We start from the raw sequence: 23,329 nt of genomic DNA on the forward strand, positions 1-23,329 counted from the left end.
GATTAATTAAAATAAAGTTTATATTTACCATTCACACTACTGAGCTCTCGCAATTCCATCGTACAGAGAGCACAGAATAACCCTTCTAACAAGCTGAAACATCTTGTAATAGACGATTCCCTTCCAATCTCAACAAACAACCAATATAACCAGATTATTTGTAGTCAACTCGGGCTTTGAAGTCGTTTGTGGAGTCTCAACGAAATTTGACCATGATTACTTGCGTTAGATATACTTCTATTTAATCCTGTTATTATCGCTCGTAATGATTCGTTTCAAAAATGGTTCGACATCGCTTCGTTTAGATAGGGTTTCAGTGATTCTAATTCGATCAATCAAATTCTTTTACGTTAATTCAAGTGATCTCCAAACATCCAGTGTTTAGAAACTACTCCTTTTAAGTGATTCCAGACTGTCATTTGAACACTTTTTATATCATCTAATACATGAATATTGAACTTTCGCCTAAACTGTATTTACAGCAAAGCAAAAAAACTGTAACTTAACAGAACTAAATTCTATTAGCCATGACTACGGCTATTCGCTAGATTTGAGATTGTTTGCTAAAAAAAATAATTTATATTTGTTTTAATAATGATTGTAAAATTTGTTGTAAATACTAGATTTTTCCCATAATACTAAGGCTTAGTAAACTTAAGATAAAAAAAACATTCATAAAAAATTTAGTAATATATGTAATAATATTTATGACATTATCATTATATATGCAATATATATAACTAAGTGTATATTAATTTATATTAACAATTAAATTAAAAGAATAAACGTTAGCAAAACGAAATAATTGCAAGACAAGTAGAATTGTATAAACAAAAGTTAAATTTAAAAAACAGTATAAAAATAAATTTATTATTTTTAAGTGTTTTTCTAGTTAAAAAGTTATTAAGTTGCTTACAAAATAATCCGTTCCCGCTAAATAGTTATTAAGTTATTAAGCAAATAATTGCAACAAAATAACAGCCTTATCATTTGTTATTATTAATGTTAAATAAACTAAGCCAAACTAATATAAATTTTAATAAATTTTAGTTATTTTTTTTTATGCAATTATAAAAAAACAACAAAAACTGAATGAATTTATTTATCTTATTATTCAACTTTTATTAAATAAATGTTAAAAAAGTACTAGTGAATATGAAAATCATTGAAAACAATGAAGCGAGAATAAAACTTTATCTTCAAGCCAAAAAGTTTTGAAATTAAATTCAATATTAAAAAAATTGAACGGTATAGGTAAGTCCTTTCAGTGTTTCAGTGTCTAACTTCAGTGAAGCACAAATAGACAGAAATTGAAACAGGGACTTAAGACTCTTTTCCATTCTTTATCTTTTAAATTGAATATAATCAAAATTAAGACTACTGGTTTACAGAATAACTCGTATTTATACAATATGCATTTATACTCCTTAGATTATATCTTTATGTATGCTAATTAACAGCCCATTGTACCTTAGTAAACTGTTATTTTGAGCGCGAATCTTAAATCTTCTGAGTACATACGACATGACAATTATAAAAGAGCTGACTGCTTTGCTAACCTAAGAACAAGCAGGCAAATGATTTGATCACTGTTCAAATAAGAAAAAACTCTGGGTGTAGACAGACATTATTAATTAGTATTAATTAATTGAATGATCAAGTAAGCTTTGAAAGAAAATTCATGCAATCAACTTATGCGTAAGATCCAATATTATCAAAAAACTGTCTGGCTCGAGAATTGTTATTTACTCTGAAAGCCAGGTGTTATGAGCTCTTACAGTTACTCGTCAGTAAGGGGAGTCCAGTAAAGGGAGTTGTTTCATATTCAATTTCTGTCACCAGAACAAATTAAGAGCTCTTCTCTAGATTTATTTTTGGACTTTGTTCACAAAGCTTTAAAGAGTTTTGCGTAATCAATGGTAAATTTGGTACAATAGGACTCTTCTGGCCGTAGTACCGGCTGCTAGGAGATTTCTCGATACTTTAATAGTTGTCGTTGTAAATCAATCTCATAATTGTTAGACAATTTAAATTAAACAAGGCGAAAAAAGGGGAAATAAATGTTTATCATAATTTTAATTTAATCAAAATAAAAAACTTTCAAATTTTCTCAGAATTTAAAAAAAAAATTAAGTTTTGTTTTTTCACTATTCCATTGTGCTTTTGCAATAACAAACATTTTTTAACTGTCCAAATTGTTTTATCAAATAAGCGTCAAAAATAAAATCAAAATAGTCCACAATAACTTTTTTTCACGTCAACTCACATTTATCAATTACCAAAAAATTTGATGTCATTTGAAGCCTGGCGTTTATTTATATTTCAACAGAAACTAAGTTGAGGCATTAATTTTGATAAGAATTTTATGTTCCTTTTATTTCTTCAAGTTATCAAGATAGATTTTATTGCCGATGATTAGAAGAGAATTCGTCATTTAAAATAATTTTGGTCTGAACACGACAAGAAATCCCCGTTTATTGTAGATTTAGTCAGTTTTGATTAAGATAAGTACACATTCACAAACAAACAAACAAACAAGCGAGAATGTTTGATTGTTTCAATGAAGTCACCTAGGCTTACTCTTAGCGAATTTTTATCGACGCGAGTATCGAATTGACAAAAATAAGTTGTACGCTCTTCTAGATAATAAGACGGCCTTATCGGTCGCATTAAATGCTTTCTTATTGATTTTGTTTTTGTTGTTTATCATTTTGATTAGTAATATTTCTAATCAAAATTTGGTTGATTAATTGAATTCCTAACAGCTTAGAGTGAAATCAATTTTGCACTCTACATTATTGTGATACGTTGTTTAAGAATTATAGAATTATATATATTAATATTATGCCAAGCATTAATTAATATTATTCCAAAATATTATCCAATATTACAGCCTAGAGCTCCAATCACAATGCACTCACACATGTTAGAAGACGTTTATAGATAATTTCAGTTATTTAAAAGATCCAGGTTATTGTTCAATATCACAAGCCGGGGTGCTAAGTATAGCACTAAAATAAAATGGTTTCTGTAAGAAAAAAATCTGCATTTTTCAGCAATTCTTTTTCCTCTTTCTTAAGAGAAAGAATATTTAGCATTTAAATATGGACAATTGTCACCTGGAATGGTTTTATATCAACCTGTAAACCTAATGTTACATCGATATATATAAAATTTTATCATCAACTTTGAATATAAATCATAGCATTTAAATATTAGTGAAGCTAAGAGAGGACTATATTTAGAGAAATATATTTACCGCCGTTGGCATAAAATAGTCGTGATAATATGATCCTCCCTAGTGTACGAATTTATGGTATTGCAGAATACCATGTCTGCAGTATATATTCGTTGCTGCATATTATGTTGAATCACGATTTACTGAATAAAGAAAGCCATATACACCGTATCGATTCAACGATTTCTTAGCAACCTCTCTATGATATTATATTCTTATAATCTTATATTATCAAGCACAATATTTTTAATGTGTTCCACTATTTCATTCTTGGTAGACATTGTACAACTTCTTAACGCAAAGAGGAAGACATTAAAGAAGATATCTTCAATGTCTTCCCAAACTTCTTAAAAACGTTTTAACCATTCATAAATTTGTGACTATGATATAGTAAAATCTCCAAATATTTTTTATTGTCTTGTAAACTTTACGATATTAATTTCATTTTTGTTTAAAAGTTCACATTAAGTCTATATATATCTGATATTTTATTGCAGAAGAAATCTTCTACTTTGAGATTGTACTAACTGAACTAATTGTTAACACATATATTACTCGCAATGCAACCAATACATAAAAAAAGAACTACTTAATAAGCAGACTACAGCACACGAAGCTCAATATATATAATATATTTTATTTTTTGTAGATTTAAATCGCACCACTCATACGATACAATAGCTATTTTGAAGTGGGTATCAGTATTGAGAGTGAAGAAGATATTTTTATTATCTTTTAAAGATGCAGGTGTGGTCATCACGATAACAATAACGTAATATATAAAGAATATTTGGTCTACTCTAACAAATGAAAAAAATTTATTTATATTGATTTTGTATTTAATTTAGTTTGAAATTCTTCATGTTACATATGGATTAAACAGAGTGATGTTTAAGAGAGTGAAGTTTTTGCGGAATCAATAATCACCCAATGAGCACTACAATTTCAACCTTAAATATATTTTTCTCTTTGTTAATCTTACAATATAATATATCTTCATAAAGTTCAGATAAATTGTTTCGTCACATCACTGTCAATATGTATTCCATATGAAAGTATACATTATTCTGAGATATCAGTAGATATCAATAAAAAAATTTGAGTTACACGCGTGCACCTCATGGAAACACCACTAACACGTTTCGTTGATAACCGTGACTATAATTCCATTTTCATAGTTAGAACTAAAAATTTTGGCTTTTAGCTGATAAGGGGTTTCTCTATTCGTTTTATTTATATTAAATCTATAAAGACATTCAATGAAAAAATGTACAAAGGCAGTTCCTATTACCATTTGGCAATAACACGATCCACTCGTGCTGGATGGAGTAGGCTACTGGATATATTCAACGGCTATTTACTTCCCTAATGACCAACTAATTGAAAATTAGTAATAAGAATTATTATTAATTTATTCATTTAATTGAAAAGACGTTATCATAAAAAATTAATTATTATAACAATTTTCTTTTAATAAACTTATAAAATACACTAATGTAATGTCAGGGGCAGATCAACTTCAAGTCCCTAAAAAAGTAATAACAATTAATCCATTTATTTATTTACATATTTCATTTTAAATACCATAAAAATAGAATACAAAACAGTGATTGCTCATGGCATTTTCTATTGGTAAATCTGTTGCAAAACGTATAACACTCTAGATTAATTTATAAAACTTTAGATATTTTATCAGAGTAGCAAGATTACCTTGTAATTATTAGCTGTTTTATATGATTTGACTAAAAAAATTTTAATTACGCTTAAACTACTGAATTGGACAACAAAATTTTACAAATCGAGACTATTTCTACAATCAACCCAGATTTACCAATGGAAATCGCCTTTATAAACTGTTATAACTGTTATAAACTTTAATACAACTGTTATAAAACAGATTATATCTTGCGTTTTTTAGCATTTCCTCTCCTCTATTGCAATAAATATAGTCCTTACTTATATTAAAACTTCAGTCATTGACTTCTGTACATTAGTTTAAGCTGAATTTTCCTTTACCAAAATCAATATAACAGATACTCTTTATATCAGCAAATAATTTACCATTTCACAATTGAACGACTTTACTTCTGAACAGTTTCTTGGAAAACTGTCACTTTTTCTTCATAAATTTGATCAAAAGTAGTATCATTATTAATTTTTATTTAATTTATATTTTTCAATAACCACTCCGATAATACAACTCTCAAGTGGTGGCCATAAATTATGCGTGATATGCTATCACAAGCCATTGAATAATGTGAAATACCACATTTCAGTACGATTTCCAAACAAATGAAATCCTTAGTTGCCAAAAATAGTGTGTATTTCACCAAAGCTGATAAACTATCAATTTCGTTTGTTGTTTTTTCGTAACTGATATCGAACACAATTGACAACAAATATCAGGGAATTAAATCATATTAACATAGTCAGTGTTATTAAAAATATTGAAATTGTATAAATTGCCATAGATTGCCAATATCTTACATAGTTTAAAACAGCTCTTGTCAAGGTGAAGTCAGCTATTCTAACTGCTATTCTCAGCTGTAATTTTCTTGTGTCGTACTAAACTTTTTTAAAAGAAATCAAAATGCAATTAGTTGGACGTGTATTCATTTTGGCCGTTTGTGTACTAAGTGTAAGTTAAGAAACTTGAACAATATATATACTATATATATAGTTCATATACGTAAACTATAGCTTAACGCGAAAAAATAATAAACTTTAGCATAACACTGAAGAAAAGGATAATAATTTTACTACTTGCCAACTGCTTAATAATGTTTTACTAATTAAAATATTAAAATATTAACTTATCCTTACTATATCTTAAACTATATTTTATTTGTTGTAACAAAAATAATTAATTAATAAAATATATTACAGGCTTTCGCAGTACCAAAAATTACAGCTCACTTTGAGAGCGATGTTGCAGCTGCTGATGGCATTTATCAAATGATTTTGGCTCAAGTTCGTTCTGCTAGTATGATAGATACTCGGGCCATGACCATTCCAGAAGCTGTCTGTGCTGACCAATACAACAACAAAACACAATCAATTAATAACGTATTGACAAATCAAACGAATGCCTGCTTCGAAAATGCAAATAAGACAACGAATGGCAATGCTTTGAGTGCCAATGATACTGCCAACATCATACGTGCCAATCTAAGAGCTGTCCAGAACCAATTGGCCAATTGCAGTGCCATTGAAAATATTACCGAATTCAACAATTGCACAACTGCTACTGTAAGTCAAATATATTATTATAGTCAATTTTTTTCTCTTAGTTAAATTTATTTTTTAAAACTTAATTTTAATAAATATTTATTTTATTTTTTTAGTTTGACAATAATTTACTACAGTTAAACGCTGCCAACTCACAAGCTTATCTCTTGGATGCACAAATTTCAGTTAACGGATCGCAAGTGGATATCATTCGCAACGGATGTATCAATGCTGCCATCGGTGGTGCAAAAACCAATTTGACAACCGCCGCAAATGACTATAACAAGTGCCTCTATATGGCAAAGAACCAGCGTGATGCTCCTTCGAATTTATTGCTAAATTAAAATATTTTTGAATAACCATTCAAAGTATTTCAAATGCAAAACAGTATTGTGTAAATATTCTCATTAAGTTATGTACATTTTTTTTATTCTGCCAAGAAAAGATAATAAATGCTTTTGACTAATAAAATCGAAAAATAGTATTTTCAGTATTTTTCAGTATTAATAGGAATACAAAAACAAATTCTTCATTACATATTTGCATAGCAGAATCACCAAAATTATTTTTCTATTAATAATACTACTTTTCAAAGGATGTCTTAAACTTCATAGAATAAAGGAACAGTGCATTCTATAACAAAATTATAGACCATAAACCAAAACTAGTTAGGATGAGCACCGAATAACAAATATACAAGGCAACTTGACTAACTGCATTCAACTCAATAAATGTCAACTCTTTTTACCGTGCTGAATACACGTTGTCCCAAAATCTCCAGGTTGCCCCCGGTATAGTTACCGACCACCACTGAATGAATTTAAATTATACGAAAAATTTTTTTAAGAAAACTATTCTTTATAAGACAAGCGAAAAACATTTAATTATAGTTGATTACTTTTTCATTTTATAAAGATTATCTATATATGGTAGATAATAACAACCAAAAACATAGAAATATGTTTTTGATAATAACCAACATAAACATTAGTGTTAATACTCGCTTTTAACATTGATGTAAGTAACAGACTGTTGATTATGTTAAATTCAAAAACATAGAAATTTCTATGTTTTTGATTAAATTAATGTTCACATTGCCATATAAATCTCACTCAATGTCATAATATAGATAGCGAGATCGTTTTAATATTTTTTAACATTTTTTATATACAATACTTGAGTTATTGACTTTTTCCATATATAATTGAAATATTGAAGAACTAATTAATTCAACTTATATGTCTTCAAAAAAAATTAGTTTTTTTAAAAACACACAAAAAGATAGTCTACATTTCATACAAGTCATTGATAAGTGATAAACAAAGATAATTGTTATTCAGTTGGAGTTGGAGCAAATTGTAGTTTAGTAACTCAAGAATAATTACTTCGTTATTTTTTCACTAAACAACATTTGAAAGATAAAAAACATTGAAAGCAAAAAGAATCTTAAAAAAATGCTGATTAAAAATTTTGTGGTTAGATTATTGCTCTAATAAAAACATTGACTCAAAGTAGCTATTAAAATTACTGACTAATTAAATGTATACTACTAAGCACAAAGTATAAAGTTATTTTAGCGCCGTAATAAAAACATTTATTACCATTCACAATATGATATACATGGAAACTAATAATGAATAGTCATTAATAGGATTTTATACAAAAATTCAATAAAAAGCTAATGAACAAAGCTACAGGTGGTATTTTTGAACAGTATTGATTTGCCATCTAAATCAAATAAACAGATTTAATATAATAACTATTATTATTGTTAGAGGATGCGGCAGTGCGACCATCGGGTCCATTATGCCCCCTTCTGGGCTTAGAGTCGGTCTTTAATAATAACATAATAACTAACTTCTTACTGCTTAAAGATTTTAAGCGTGCTATTGATAATACCCATTGCTCATCGACAACGTCATATTTAAATCGATGTTGTACTTAGAAACAATGTTTTTCGTCAAAAAGTTTTTTTAATGGTAGAAACCGTATGCGAAAAGTCTGAGTTCGCAATACGTTTTAAACATAGCACTATTGAACCAGGGACGTTCATGAAACTTATATCCCATCATCACTCCTCGCCACATACACATAGGAATACATATAGGAAACAGTGACAAGCATTTGAAATCCTTACTATACTGAATTAATTAAATAGTGAATGACACCCACTGACGGAGCCAGAATGAAACTTTTACGTCTATCTGAAAATACTAAAGCAGTCAGTCTATGAATGACACTTTAATAATGACCCTCTACATTAAAGCTGCTAATAACTAAAAAATTTTTGTTAGGATTATTGAGAAGCACTGATATCTTGTTAGAGTGATAACAATATACGGAAGAAATTTTACAGCTATCAGGCAACATTACTTACTTACTTCTTTACCTACTTATGCTTTATACGTTACTTTGTTATACTTTACTTACTTATTTGAATATAAGAACTCGTTATCTTTCGGTTTGACTCTCAAAGCGTCTCTACGATTTTTTCGCTTCCTCCATTCTTATATATGGACGTGATATTTTAACTTATTCACTGCACCAGAGACACTTCATCCACTTCTTATTCTTCCATTAATTAGCGTTTCAAACACTTTTGTTTTAGAGCACGTTGGTACATCCTCACGACATTAATGAACCAGCAAATCAACGGAATTCGTGTCCTTCCATCATGTTAATATCGTGTTATATATAATACAACTTGTAATTCATTTATATATCATAACCGATGTCATCCTGTATAGAACACAAATCAATCTTGTGGAGAAATTTTCTCATGAACATCACCTGTGACAGTTAATCATTCTGCTACACTGTCCCAGCTTCTGTGTCATACAGAAGCACAGGTGCGATGAGTGAACTGAACAACTTTCCAATTGCTGTACCTCCATTTCCTACTGAGCCCATAATAGAAACCATTCGCAATAGTAATTTCTCGATCTCCAGCATGACAACATTACTGTTACTTACACCGCCAGTGCCAAGATATTGATAGTTTTGAAAGTACAATCTTCAGCAATCAGCTCAAATTCCGAACAACTTAAATTTCTGTTAATAGTCGACATATACTTCGTGTTGCTCTAATTTACTGCTATGTCCGTCTGTGCATATTTCTTTCTAAACAATGACAGAGACAACATTAGCATCACACTTGTCAATCTTAAGCAAAGCGATGGAAATATAAACACCTTTTCTAGCACTAAGGAGATCACATAGTAAAGGATCGCCTATCTGAGACCTAACAGGTATGCTTGAAATGGCTATAGTTATTTGTCAATGGCATTCTGCTAGCTTTCTAAATATGTGCCTCAGTTACTATAAATGATTCCATTTTTATCGTACAAAAACTGACTATACAACGAATGGATTAGTTATTTTGAAAATATTATTTTTTACTCTACTGAAGAATGCAAAAGGACATTCAAAAATAGAGAATATCATGAATTTATGATTAAAACACTATGTATGCATTTTAGATATCAAAAAAAAAATTGTATATTTCATTTTGGTGAATACTTTATTCGCTATTCAAAAAGTATTCATAAAATTTAGTGGAATGAGTCAAATGACTTCAATTAAATGGTTTCAACGAATTTATTACTTGTTCTTAAAATCACATTAAGTTATTTCATATTCACTTTCCTATTATTTCCTGCAGAATTGCTAAGTAAGAATGCATCTAATAATTAGCAAAACTCTAATAAGCGTAAGGTCACACTTAAGTTAAGTAGTCCTTAAGTGTTCGATATTTACCAATAAAGTAAAATTTAATATTTATTTGACTGTCTCTTGGCAAATCGACACTTTTAAAACTTTCTTTATAAATTCAAAAAATGTAACCTTATAGAAGTATTGTATTAATTTTACAAAACAATAAATAATAAAAAATTATTTTAAAAAAAAAACAATGAGCTTTATTACGGACTACGAGGTCTTAGCAGAACTTAACAGAAATAATTTTAAAATCAAAGAAAGCAACTGCTTTTATATACCGGAGCTTAGGTTATCATTGAACGCGTGCGAATCATGTGGGAAAACCTAACTATTTTAACACTTACCGTTTAACTTTGTATCTGCTGATTATTATTATCATCATAAAATTCAAGTTTCCTTATCAAACGATCTTAATCAATTAATTGCTTAGTAACTGAAGTGGCACAATCAGTGAACTCATAATCTCAAAACATTGTGGGTCATTATTTATTAAGTTGGAAACAAATGTCAAGATATAAAGCGGATACGTACGAGAATGCAGTAAACAAAATATCCGGCCAGGAAGTAAGAGATAAAAATTTGTCAAAAAGCCGGTAAACTTGTGATAGTAAAATGTTGATAAGATTTTAAAATTTAAATAAAGAACATAAATCAGACATACATAAACAAATAACGTCCGTTCATACAATGAGACTTATAAAACGAATTAGAGATATTTGATATATGTGCTCCATTTTATTTGATTGCAGTCTAAACGGAAGTTGATAATTAATAGCTATAATTATTTCCATTTTTTGCAGGTATGACGCCAATAGAAATAATTTTAAATAATTATTTAAATGCACATATACACATATATGTATATATTTGTGTATATATGTAATTTTATGTATTTTATGCATTTTATGCATCCACGCTGTCTGTCTGTTTTCTTCACGATTTACTTGAACTCTATAGCCAAGCCAAATTCTCTCTACTAACACCTTAAAGATATCGAAGTGATTGGCTTCAATGCTCTTACTAAAGGGTCTTACAGAACCCGTCAGGATGAGGACATGAAGCGCACAATTAAACATTTAATGTGCCACTGTTTAGCTCTTTTCAGATAAAGACTTAAGCCCTTTGGAAACTTTCACTTTAAAGAGTTTATAAATAAAAATATGTACAAAAACAAAATAAACAGTTCATTTATTTAAATTTCCATTCGATGACATAAATAATAAAAAGTATATAGACTATCAAATAAAGAAAACTATTTAGCCAAATTTGAAGTTCATCTAAAAATATTGTATTAAAAACAAATAGATATATCTAGTTTGAAATGGGCGAAATATTTTAGGATTATTTGATGGTTAGCATTTAAAACCATGTTTTTTTTTACTCCTCCTAAACTATCAATAATAATGAATTAAAGTTACTGAAGAAGTCAAGTTACTGCAAGACCGAGCAGCTAGTTTGTTCTAACAATAATGGCAGGATCTGTCTTCAATTAAGCATATAAACGGCTGTAAGCAGGATATCTGATATAGTATCATTACTCGCGTAGTGTCATCATTGCAGATGATAATTTTAGTGGCATACTCTTTAACTGTTTGGCTTTGATCAAGGTAAAATTGTATACTAAGAGCTTTTACCACCTGTCTAATATCATAAATCCTGAAAAGAAGACATCTCAGTTTCAAACCTGGGTACTCACTGCTACAGCTCAGATTGGTTAAATGCAAATGAAAGAAAATAGAAAGCACATTTCATACTAAATGCACATATACAATATTTTTCATTATGCCATATTCTATGTGAATGTATAGATTGTTTCGTTTGGCGATTCTAGAACGCATGACATATAATATATTTATATATTAGTAGATAGGAATTATAGTTCATTACCCTAAATTTTTTATTTGTTGCCTAACTACTGTGTTGATTAATTGGTTCAAACGAGACTCTCTATATAGATGACTATATAGTTGACTCTCTATATGTATATAGTTGACTAATGAATCTTGGTAAACTGTCCTTATTTCCGTAAATATTAAATGTAACTAAACCTTTTTCCAGCAATCAAAGCTTATTTAAATCCGATAGTAGATTTTTAAATATTAATTCATAGTCTTTACTACAGTAAACATGCCATACGTACTTAAAGGTGAAAATAATTTTTACATACGATCACAATAATTCTTAAATAAATATTAATGTAATATTATAAAAATAATATATATCTTAAAGAAATAATTATACCATCTATTTAGTCCAATTATTTTTCAACTAAATCGTAATTGGAATGAAATGGAACCCTAAGGGCACATAGCGTCTATGTTTGCTTAATTTAAATACTTTCACGCTATTTTAACAAAAATGTTATCTTTCGTCTTGTCAATATCTGAAATGCTGATAATACTAATTTGTCATGTTGTCTGACTATGAGTCAACAACTTAAAGCACTTTTTCGCAGACAGTTTGCTTTTTAATTAATTATAACATAATTATATGAGTTAATACAAATATATATATAAACGTATATATGTATACGTCTATATATGTAAATAAATGAATATAGCAATGCAAAATATTGTAAATAAAATAGTTTAAAATTTAGACAAATTATTTCCGTTACAGCTTAAAAAGTTATTTAAGACGCTGATATTTTTGATATAATCAATTCAGCCCATATATCCCTTGATGCCTTAATATGTTCTTACCGAAGTATTCAAAGCATTTGAATTTTTATTTTATAAGATTAAATCTCATTTTTAAAATGTGAATAATACAAAATATTCCATTGCGTCCGATTTATGATAGATCGATAAACATCTGTAGGTCAAACGTATGAGTAAATCATTCAAGTGGCCAAGAGCTCTTTCACGATCACTTAAAGAGCGGAAGTATTTAACTGATACGAAAGTTCCCAAGTGTAGTAGCCACACACAGACCAAATGGAAGCGAACGAAGTGAAAAAAGAAATTTCGTGTGTGAAAACTTATCAATTGCCGGGCTCAACTGTTATCTAGGTACAATGAGGTGGGATTTTGATAATTAAAGGTAACTCAAACATATTAATTAGATAAAAATAAAAGTTTTGTTTTGAATTTAAATTTAATATAAAAACCACGCAAATTTCTGAATTCATAAACGATACGACAAACAGCCATGAAGGTTGTCTTGAGAGTACTCGCAGTGTGCGCACTGCTTTTAAACGCAAATGTAAGTTGCCTTAATCGCTTGTGTTAAATGTAAATAAAATATAAAATCAAATATATCATAGGTGACATCATATGTCATAAATGCACAGTCATCTGAAGAAACTGATAATAATGTAGACAACTCAATTCAATTACTCTACGATGCCATCTTCGATAGTTCCAAATTGAGTGAAAGTATCTACAATGAGAATTATCCAGCAGACTCGTTTTCACTACCTTGTTGGAATGCCTATGCTAAAAAAAATGTTAATATTCTTTCTGACAGTGGTGACAAAATCCGTCAATGTGCTAGTGTAAATGACTGGGAATTGGAAGAATACTTCACTGCTCACAGTGCCCAACATTTTAACAAAAAGTTTACACACAAAATGAAACATTGTTCAACAAAGAGTGGCTTTAAAAAGACGAATTGTTTCGCTGATATTGTAAGTAATACACTATTTCTAATTCCTGGTTATTTTAAGTTAAACTAATACTCTCCTTTATTTTACACAGATATTGGAAAGTATGCAAAAGATCGTTACGTCTGATGCAACTAATTACTGGAAGAGCAAACGATGCGTTCGTAACGAGATTAGTAACATTGTAGATGCGATGAGTATTGCTACTGATAAATTCACTGCATGTTTATCTTCAAATTCTACCACAAACTCCACGAATCCGTGGGAGCCATCTCCACCATGGAATAACTCTACAAACTCCAATTCTTCTAATCCATGGCAACCACTTCCACCATGGGACAATTCAACTAACTCTAACTCCTCAAATCCTTGGGAACCATCTCCACCCTGGAACAATTCAACAAATAACAACTCTTCAAATCCTTGGCAACCACTTCCACCATGGGATAATTCAACAAATTCAAATTCTTCAAATCCTTGGCAACCATCTCCTCCATGGAACAATTCAACAAATAACAATTCTTCAAATCCTTGGGATCCATCTCCACCATGGAATAACTCTACAAACTCCAATTCTTCTAATCCATGGCAACCACTGCCACCATGGGACAATTCAACTAATTCTAACTCCTCAAATCCTTGGGAACCATCTCCACCATGGAACAATTCAACAAATAATAATTCTTCAAATCCTTGGGATCCATCTCCACCATGGAATAACTCTACAAACTCCAACTCTTCTAATCCATGGCAACCACTTCCACCATGGGATAATTCAACTAACTCTAACTCCTCAAATCCTTGGGATCCATCTCCACCATGGAACAATTCAACAAATAACAACTCTTCAAATCCTTGGCAACCACTTCCACCATGGGATAATTCAACTAACTCTAACTCCTCAAATCCTTGGGAACCATCTCCACCATGGAACAATTCAACAAATAACAATTCTTCAAATCCTTGGGACCCATCTCCACCATGGAATAACTCTACAAACTCCAACTCTTCTAATCCATGGCAACCACTTCCACCATGGGACAATTCAACTAACTCTAACTCCTCAAATCCTTGGGAACCATCTCCACCATGGAACAATTCAACAAATAACAATTCTTCAAATCCTTGGGATCCATCTTCACCATGGAATAACTCTACAAACTCCAACTCGTCTAATCCATGGCAACCACTTCCACCATGGGGTAATTCTACAAACAATTCTTCCAACTCCAACCATCATCATCATGGGCATCATCATCCGACTCACGCTACGAGACCTCCATGGAATAATTCTACAAACTCCAACTCTTCAACACCTTGGGTAACTTTACCACCATGGAATAATTCTACTGGCTCGAACTCTTCTACATTACCACCATGGAACAATACTACTAATTCGAACTCTTCGACTCCTTGGGTAACTTTACCACCATGGAACAATTCAACTGGCTCGAACTCATCCACTTTACCACCATGGAATAATACTACCAATTCCAATTCTTCGACACCTTGGGTAACTTTACCACCATGGAACAATTCAACTGGATCGAACTCATCCACTTTACCACCATGGAATAATACTACCAATTCCAATTCTTCCACACCTTGGGTAACTTTACCACCATGGAACAATTCAACTGGCTCGAACTCATCCACTTTACCACCATGGAATAATACTACCAATTCCAATTCTTCGACACCTTGGGTAACTTTACCACCATGGAACAATTCAACTGGCTCGAACTCATCCACTTTACCACCATGGAATAATACTACCAACTCCAATTCTTCGACACCTTGGGTAACTTTACCACCATGGAACAATTCAACTGGCTCGAACTCATCCACATTACCACCATGGAATAATACTACCAATTCTAACTCTTCGACTCCTTGGGTAACTTTACCACCATGGAACAATTCAACTGGCTCGAACTCATCCACTTTACCACCATGGAATAATACTACCAATTCCAATTCTTCGACTCCTTGGGTAACTTTACCACCATGGAACAATTCAACTGGCTCGAACTCATCCACATTACCACCATGGAATAATACTACCAATTCCAATTCTTCGACTCCTTGGGTAACTTTACCACCATGGAATAATACAACCAGTTCCAATTCATCCAGCCCTTTGACAACGCTACCACCAGTTAATAATACAACAAATACAACCACGGTTAGACCCCGGCCTACGAGAACTTCTCGTCGAACCCGTCAACCTCTAAGTACTACTACATTAGCCAATGATATTGACGACACAGAATCAAATTCTTGGCTTGACAATACTTGGCAGAAATTTAAACACTTATTCAACTAAATTACACAATGGTAGTAAAACGTTTGTAGAGGATATTAACTAAAATTATTAAAATTATATAATCTTTAATTCAAAACATTTAATAAATATAATAAATTGGCATATAAATAAATAGTGGTGTTATATTTTTCAATGGTAACATGGAATACTTAACATAGAATACTTAACATGGAGTACCTTACATGGTAACATGGAGTACATTTTTTTTTTCAAATCAATCACGCAAAAATATCAATGATTTTATTTGTCGATCCCGATTTTTTGATGTCGTTAATAAATTTGATTGCGGAGGTGTTTAAACATATCTATTAGTCTAAATATCCAATAATCCAACTAAAATTTAATCCGTTTGTAAAATTTTTATTGTATTCAAAATCAATAGAGACTATTTTTAAATAGAGATTATATAGTTGTCGGCTATATTGTAATATACATTAGTCATTCAAAACTTTGTCAATCGTTTTGTTCATTCACAAATAATTTACTACAGAGAATATTGCAGATAAAAATCAAATCAATCCATAGTACGTCGTTTCAAATAAATAATAAATATTTTTCATAAACTCTTACATTTTACATTTAGAATAGTTCCAAGAAGTTCATCCAAATAACTATTATTCAGAAAGACACCTTTACAATTAAGGCTAACTTCTTATTAATTAGCCACGGATAAAAGTAAAATTATTATATTCTTGGTAAATACAAACAATATTCTGTTCATGATGCACCAGTACATCCACTAAAATCTTTTTAATCCACAATTTAATATAGTTTATGGTCTGGAAGTGTTATTATTGGTTTGAAGTAAACACCAAAGGAAAGTTTTTAGTGACATCAATAAAGAGATTTTGACTTCGGCAATATGTGGTTTCAGTAAGTTTTCATAATAAAGCACACATCTGGCAACATAACCCATTTGTTGAAAGGTCACGACCAGATTAAATTTGACCGTTTGAATTTGCATTTCACGAAATCTTGTGGTGACGATGTCCATCAAATTTTCATATATGACTGACAACAGGATTATGTACAATTAAACACCCAGCGATTTGTCTGAGTTTAAATCTGTTTATATTCAGATACCTGTTATGTTTGTTATTGATTAAAACGCACTATTTTGCCTTAGGTCATGTCCTTTTTGTTATTGATTTCAATAAGACATTATGATTTCTAAATGGTGATGCAGTCTCACATATTGATATTCCGTAAAAATGTTTCGATACATTAAAAGGAACTAGTATTCCCGCCTTCATAAGCTTATCAACAGCTTCGCTACCATCAAACCCCGTAGGTATTCACGTGATACCTCTTATGGCTAGTACAACTGACAGACAATAACCAACAGAAATCATTCATTACGATAATAGATGTAGCAGTTAAATTGATATGGTCAAGAATTTCATAGAATTTGAAGGTCAGTAAAGATCGATTAATTAAGAAATATTTTATAAAATATAAATTCTCAGAATTTGTATATCGTAAAATAATTGAAAAAATTTGTATTCTAAACAGTTAAAGAGCTATCAATAATTTATGACATTGTGCACATAATAGTTGTTAATAATTTAACAATTTTTCAAATAAATTATTTTTAGGAATTTCCCCACTAAACAATAATAAGTAAAATAAATTATAAATAGGTGCACATATTCAATATCAGATACTAAAGATAAATATTTAATAAATATAAAATTAATTTTTTCTAAAAAATATTCTCCATCAGCCTCTAAAAATAACAGGGAATCACTACCGCATTGGATTGGTTTCCAACTACTGCAGACACTCAAACTTTCTACTTTCAATGTCACGACTGAGGAAACTCAATTGCATAAAATGCTCATCAATTACGCAGCTCTCCATTAATCTATAAAACAAACATGGATTTAGATAAAAAATTAATTTCAAATTAACCGATAATTTCTTTATCATGACGTTAGGCAAATTTTTATTTTATATAAAATTGCGACGAAATTTCAAAATTTCATTTCATTGCAGACCTCATTCACCACAATGAAGGTGATTTGGTTAATTTTCGCAGTGAGCGCAGCACTACTTTCTAATGTAAGTAAATTATCAGCTCCTATTGAAAAGAAATGAAATTAATTCGATTATTAAACAGGTTTCAGGATACGTCATCAGAAAACATAGCACCCAGAGAAGTGTGGAAAATACTCCACTTTCCGTACCAACTCTATACAATGCCATATTCAACTTAACTCAGCTAAATGTTGAGGATATCGACAGTTCCTCCGAGGAGATAGATAAGATCGAGTGTTGGACTAATTTCACCCAAGAAAACATTAATGTAATGACAGCCAGTGGAACGCAAATAATAGATTGTGTGAAATTTAATGCCTCAGAACTTGAGTTATATTTTAGCAGGAATAATGCTGATGAGTTTAATAAACAATTCATACAAACAATGGAAGATTGTATTGGAATGGAAGAAGCGGATAAATCAAATTGCTTTGCCAATAATGTAAGTACTTGTATAACGATTAAAAAATATACACTGGAGACATTTTTTTCATATATAAATTTAATAGGTTTTGAAAAATTTCCAATCAATCGCCTCCAGCAATTTGCTTAATTTCACTCAAAGTCAAAAATGTGTTTTAAATGTGATTAACAATGCTGTCAACGAGATAAATGTTGCATCCGATGTACTCGCTAAATGCATGTTTGGAGACTATTTTACTAGATTCCCATGGTTTACAAGAACAACCACGACAATTACACCTAACACAACGAGTTCAAACTATACAAACCCTGCGACTACAATGACACCACCAACTAATACAACGAGTGTTAATACTACTATTGCGATAACTACTTCTTCACCGTGGGCTAATACAACAAGTGCTAATACTACAATTGCGGTAACTACTTCTTCACCGTGGACAAATACAACAAGCTCTGACACAACTATTGGAGTAACTACTTCTTCACCGTGGACTAATACAACAAGCTCTAACACAACTATTGGAGTAAGTACTTCTTCACCGTGGACTAATACAACAAGTGCTAATACCACTGCTGCGGTAACTACTTCTTCACCGTGGACAAATACAACAAGCTCTAACACAACTATTGGAGTAACTACTTCTTCACCGTGGACTAATACAACAAGCTCTAACACAACTATTGGAGTAACTACTTCTTCACCGTGGACTAATACAACAAGTGCTAATACCACTGCTGCGGTAACTACTTCTTCACCGTGGACAAATACAACAAGCTCTAACACAACTATTGGAGTAACTACTTCTTCACCGTGGACTAATACAACAAGCTCTAACACAACTATTGGAGTAACTACTTCTTCACCGTGGACTAATACAACAAGTGCCAATACTACCATTGCTGTATCAACTTCTTCACCATGGACCAATACCACAAGTGCCAATACTACTATTGCGGTAACTACTTCTTCACCGTGGACCAATACAACAAGCTCTAACACAACTATTGGAGTAACTACTTCTTCACCTTGGACAAATACAACAAGTGCCAATACTACCATTGCTGTATCAACTTCTTCACCATGGACCAATACCACAAGTGCCAATACTACTATTGCGGTAACTACTTCTTCACCGTGGACCAATACAACAAGCTCTAACACAACTATTGGAGTAACTACTTCTTCACCGTGGAGTAATACAACAAGTGCTAATACTACTATTGAAGTAACTACTTCTTCACCCTGGACCAATACAACAAGTTCTAACACAACTATTGGAATTACTACTTCTTCACCGTGGACAAATACAACAAGTGCCAATACCACTGCTGCGGTAACTACTTCTTCACCATGGACTAATACAACAATTGCCAATACTACCATTGGTGTATCAACTTCTTCACCATGGACCAATACCACAAGTGCCAATACTACTATTGCGGTAAATACTTCTTCACCGTGGACCAATACAACAAGCTCTAATACAACTATTGGAGTAACTACTTCTTCACCGTGGACAAATACAACGAGTGCCAATACTACAGTGGCAGTAACTACTTCATCACCGTGGACTAATACAACGATTACTAATACTACTCTTGTAGTAACTTCTTCTTCACCATGGATAAATACAACGATCGCCAATGTTACTACTTCACCATGGACAAATACAACTAATTCAAATTCATCGTCATTACTTACAACTGTTCAACCTTCTCTTAACACAACTGCTAACAGTACTACTCTTATTCTAACCACACCTATTTCTACAGAAAACACAACGACCTCTCACGATTCTAATTTAAATTGGTTGGAAACTACTTGGAATAAAATAAAAAATATTTTTTAAACGAATATATTTAACTGAGACATAGAATTATTGTACCTTAACAATTTAAATAAAATTTAATTATGTATAGCATAAATGAACATGCACTTTTATATAATGTAATTCGATACTCATATATAATTTTTAAATTAAATTTTTAAATTTAACATATTTCAATAGTCCACAAAAACCTATTTGGATGTTCTTGTAAACTGTTTTTTAGGGGAGTAGAAAGTAGAAAGTATGTCACTCAGAAGACGATAAAACTTGGGTCCAACAAATGAATGCTTTTAAGAAAATTTTCTTTAACGTAAGCTATTTAATAAAAATAATAAAAATATTTTCTACGTTTGTAATTCGCAACTGAAATATAAAGAAACTACCAAACATATGGGCCTTAACTCAATATCTAACCTCAGTTCTGTTCACAACCCAATGCAGAATAGTTAGTGCATTTTAGAGAAGAACAATAAATAGGGAATGGACAAATCTTTTTTCAATTTCACTAAAACTACATCTATTATACCGAATTACGATATTGGATATATTGTCTCATCAACTGGCTTGATGCAGGAAGGCAAACATTCCTTACCCTAGACACTTCAGTCAATAAAGTCAAGTTCTTGCGATTTGGAATTTTAAGTAATTTTAAGTACTAAATTGATGCACTGAAGGTGGAAAAATTTTATTCGAAATTATTTCAATAGTATAAAGTTCAATAGTATTAATCAATCATGGAGGGATAAAAGATTTAGATAAATAAATTATGATTACAAAATAATGCGACAAACTTTTGTACATGTTTTGAAAACAATTTCAATCGAATATAAATACAGCAAAAATTGTTTATTTCCACAGAAATAAAATTACTAACCACAATGAAGGTTCTTTTAAAAATACTTGCCATCTGCGCACTGGTGTATAGCGTAAGTAGATTGTTTTTCTAGTATGTATAAACATATAGACTATTTGGATTCTTCTGTAGACCACAGGTTTTGCGTTGAATATACAATTATCCGGAGGTGCTTACCAAACAGTTGCAGAATCCATAAAAATTATTTCCCACATTGTCTTTGGTACGTCTCTGAGTGCAAATCCTCTAGACCTAAACGCATCAGAAGACAATACAAAATTGAACTGTTGGAAGAACTACACTGAAAATAATATCAAAGCATTATCCAGCAGTGGTTCGGCTATCAAGAATTGTGTCGGTGTCAGCAGCGAAGATATCGATGCATACTTTAGTGTAAACAATTCTGATGATTTTGAAGGTGAATTCACTGTCAAAATGATCAGTTGCTTGCCAAATATTGAACAAATAAACTGCTTCACAAAAACTGTGAGTATTGCCAACAAAAAAAATAATTTATTTATTTATTAATATTCTTATATCGTTTATTTTTTAGATTGTTAATGATTTGCAAGAGATGGGTTCCACAACTACGAATGATTCTGCAAGTACCGAGTCCTGCGTTCAGAATCAACTCAACAATGTTGTGGCACAAATGAATTCAGCCTCCGATAAATTAACTTTTTGTCTAACTCTTGCTGATCTTTAAGAAAAAGTGGAACTAATATATCAAAGCGATTTCTGGTTTTAAATGGTGTTAAAGAAAACCATTAACTCAATTATGGTTAGATAAAAAATAGTGAATACACAATATATATAAACTATATAAAAAGTATTATTTAAAAAGACCCAATAAATAAAATAAAATTTACGAACATTTAAAAACATATTGTTTGTAGTTAAAACAGTCTAGAGCTGTCCCGCAGCTAGAAATTTTCTTTAAAAAAACGCTTCAATATTATAAACCAAAACATTTTTGCAGTTACATCATGATTTATTTCTCGTTAAAAAGTCAATCACTTTCTTTAGATCTGAGTATCCCACCTATTCACCCGCCTTTATTTCATTGGAGATCATTGGAGATTCGTATACATAAACAGCTGTCAGACAGCTGTCAGACTTCTTACAAAGTACTTTTCTAAAAATCTGATTCTTCTCTTAGCAAAACCTTGACATTTACAGAAAAAATGTGAGAAAGTCTTGTCTTCGTTCTGATTTCCGTTATTCTTATAATAAGTTTTCTACTTGGGTCTCTACAAAGCAATAAACTGAAATTACTGAAAATGTTCTAGCAGTGTGGATTCGATCCCTGTTATTATGTTTTCGGAAACATAGTCTAATTGTATAATATTGTTAATTACGACATCAACCGGGGTTATAGATGAATTCGATCTACAATCGTTACACTTTACGAAATGAAGCACAACTCATTTATTAGTGGAATTTTAATATGGTCATAAGTTAATTTAACGGTCATAGAGTCAAACAAATAGGTTAGTATCGAACTGCTTTTATATAATCTCAATTAAAATTCTTTTCTATGAATTCTGTCACACTTAGTGTAGTTATAATAATTTTAATACCAAAAAAAATTCAAGATCTTATTTAAAGCATAAAAAAAATGTAAGGCATAAAAAAATCGTACATGCAACTTAGAAAGCTGTTACAATATTGCTTTCAATTATTCATTCTATCTCTACGATGGGATGTTTGATTATAACAACGAAATCGGCGAGTTTAAACCACTGCACAAATACTTTTTTCTAATTTACCATAATGTCATCAATAACGTCATCGATAATATCATCGATAAGGTCGTCGATAAGGTCAACGATAATGTCATCGATAATGTCATTGATAAGGTCATCGATAGTTTACACTTCAGTTATAGTTGCAGTCAAATATTCTTTTTTTCTAAGCATGTTTGGCCAAATCATCACACCATTTCATAAGCAATACCAAACAGAATATTTATCAAGATACATCAGTAGATGATGGGTCACCTTTGAATCAAGTTTACTCCACACATGATCATTTTCTCTTACCCGGACTGAAATCTTTGCCAAATACTAGT

At 30.9% G+C, this 23,329-nt stretch overlaps 4 protein-coding genes across 4 annotated transcripts; all 4 read left to right on the forward strand.

Annotated features, from left to right (window-relative positions):
- Positions 1–5,731: 5,731 nt before the first annotated feature.
- Positions 5,732–6,931, forward strand: LOC119681669. The gene is made up of 3 exons (XM_038094927.1): positions 5,732–5,876; positions 6,125–6,487; positions 6,583–6,931. The coding sequence occupies exons 1-3, from the start codon at positions 5,829–5,831 to the stop codon at positions 6,808–6,810; spliced, it is 639 nt and encodes a 212-aa protein (XP_037950855.1). The 5' UTR covers positions 5,732–5,828; the 3' UTR covers positions 6,811–6,931.
- Positions 6,932–13,294: 6,363 nt separating this feature from the next.
- Positions 13,295–16,224, forward strand: LOC119681670 (uncharacterized threonine-rich GPI-anchored glycoprotein PJ4664.02-like). The gene is made up of 3 exons (XM_038094928.1): positions 13,295–13,387; positions 13,449–13,811; positions 13,882–16,224. The coding sequence occupies exons 1-3, from the start codon at positions 13,334–13,336 to the stop codon at positions 16,111–16,113; spliced, it is 2,649 nt and encodes an 882-aa protein (XP_037950856.1). The 5' UTR covers positions 13,295–13,333; the 3' UTR covers positions 16,114–16,224.
- A 1,879-nt stretch (positions 16,225–18,103) lies between these two features.
- On the forward strand, positions 18,104–20,426 carry LOC119674055 (mucin-5AC-like). The gene is made up of 4 exons (XM_038085177.1): positions 18,104–18,174; positions 18,233–18,592; positions 18,660–19,071; positions 19,180–20,426. Exons 1-4 carry the CDS (start codon positions 18,124–18,126, stop codon positions 20,424–20,426), a joined length of 2,070 nt encoding a protein of 689 aa, XP_037941105.1. The 5' UTR covers positions 18,104–18,123.
- Positions 20,427–21,280: 854 nt separating this feature from the next.
- On the forward strand, positions 21,281–22,049 carry LOC119681672. The gene is made up of 3 exons (XM_038094930.1): positions 21,281–21,331; positions 21,391–21,744; positions 21,812–22,049. The coding sequence occupies exons 1-3, from the start codon at positions 21,284–21,286 to the stop codon at positions 21,962–21,964; spliced, it is 555 nt and encodes a 184-aa protein (XP_037950858.1). The 5' UTR covers positions 21,281–21,283; the 3' UTR covers positions 21,965–22,049.
- The last annotated feature ends 1,280 nt before the right edge of the window (positions 22,050–23,329 follow it).

This window comes from Teleopsis dalmanni, chromosome 2 (genome assembly GCF_002237135.1).
Source record: "Teleopsis dalmanni isolate 2A chromosome 2, ASM223713v2, whole genome shotgun sequence".
Lineage (NCBI taxonomy): Eukaryota > Metazoa > Arthropoda > Insecta > Diptera > Diopsidae > Teleopsis > Teleopsis dalmanni.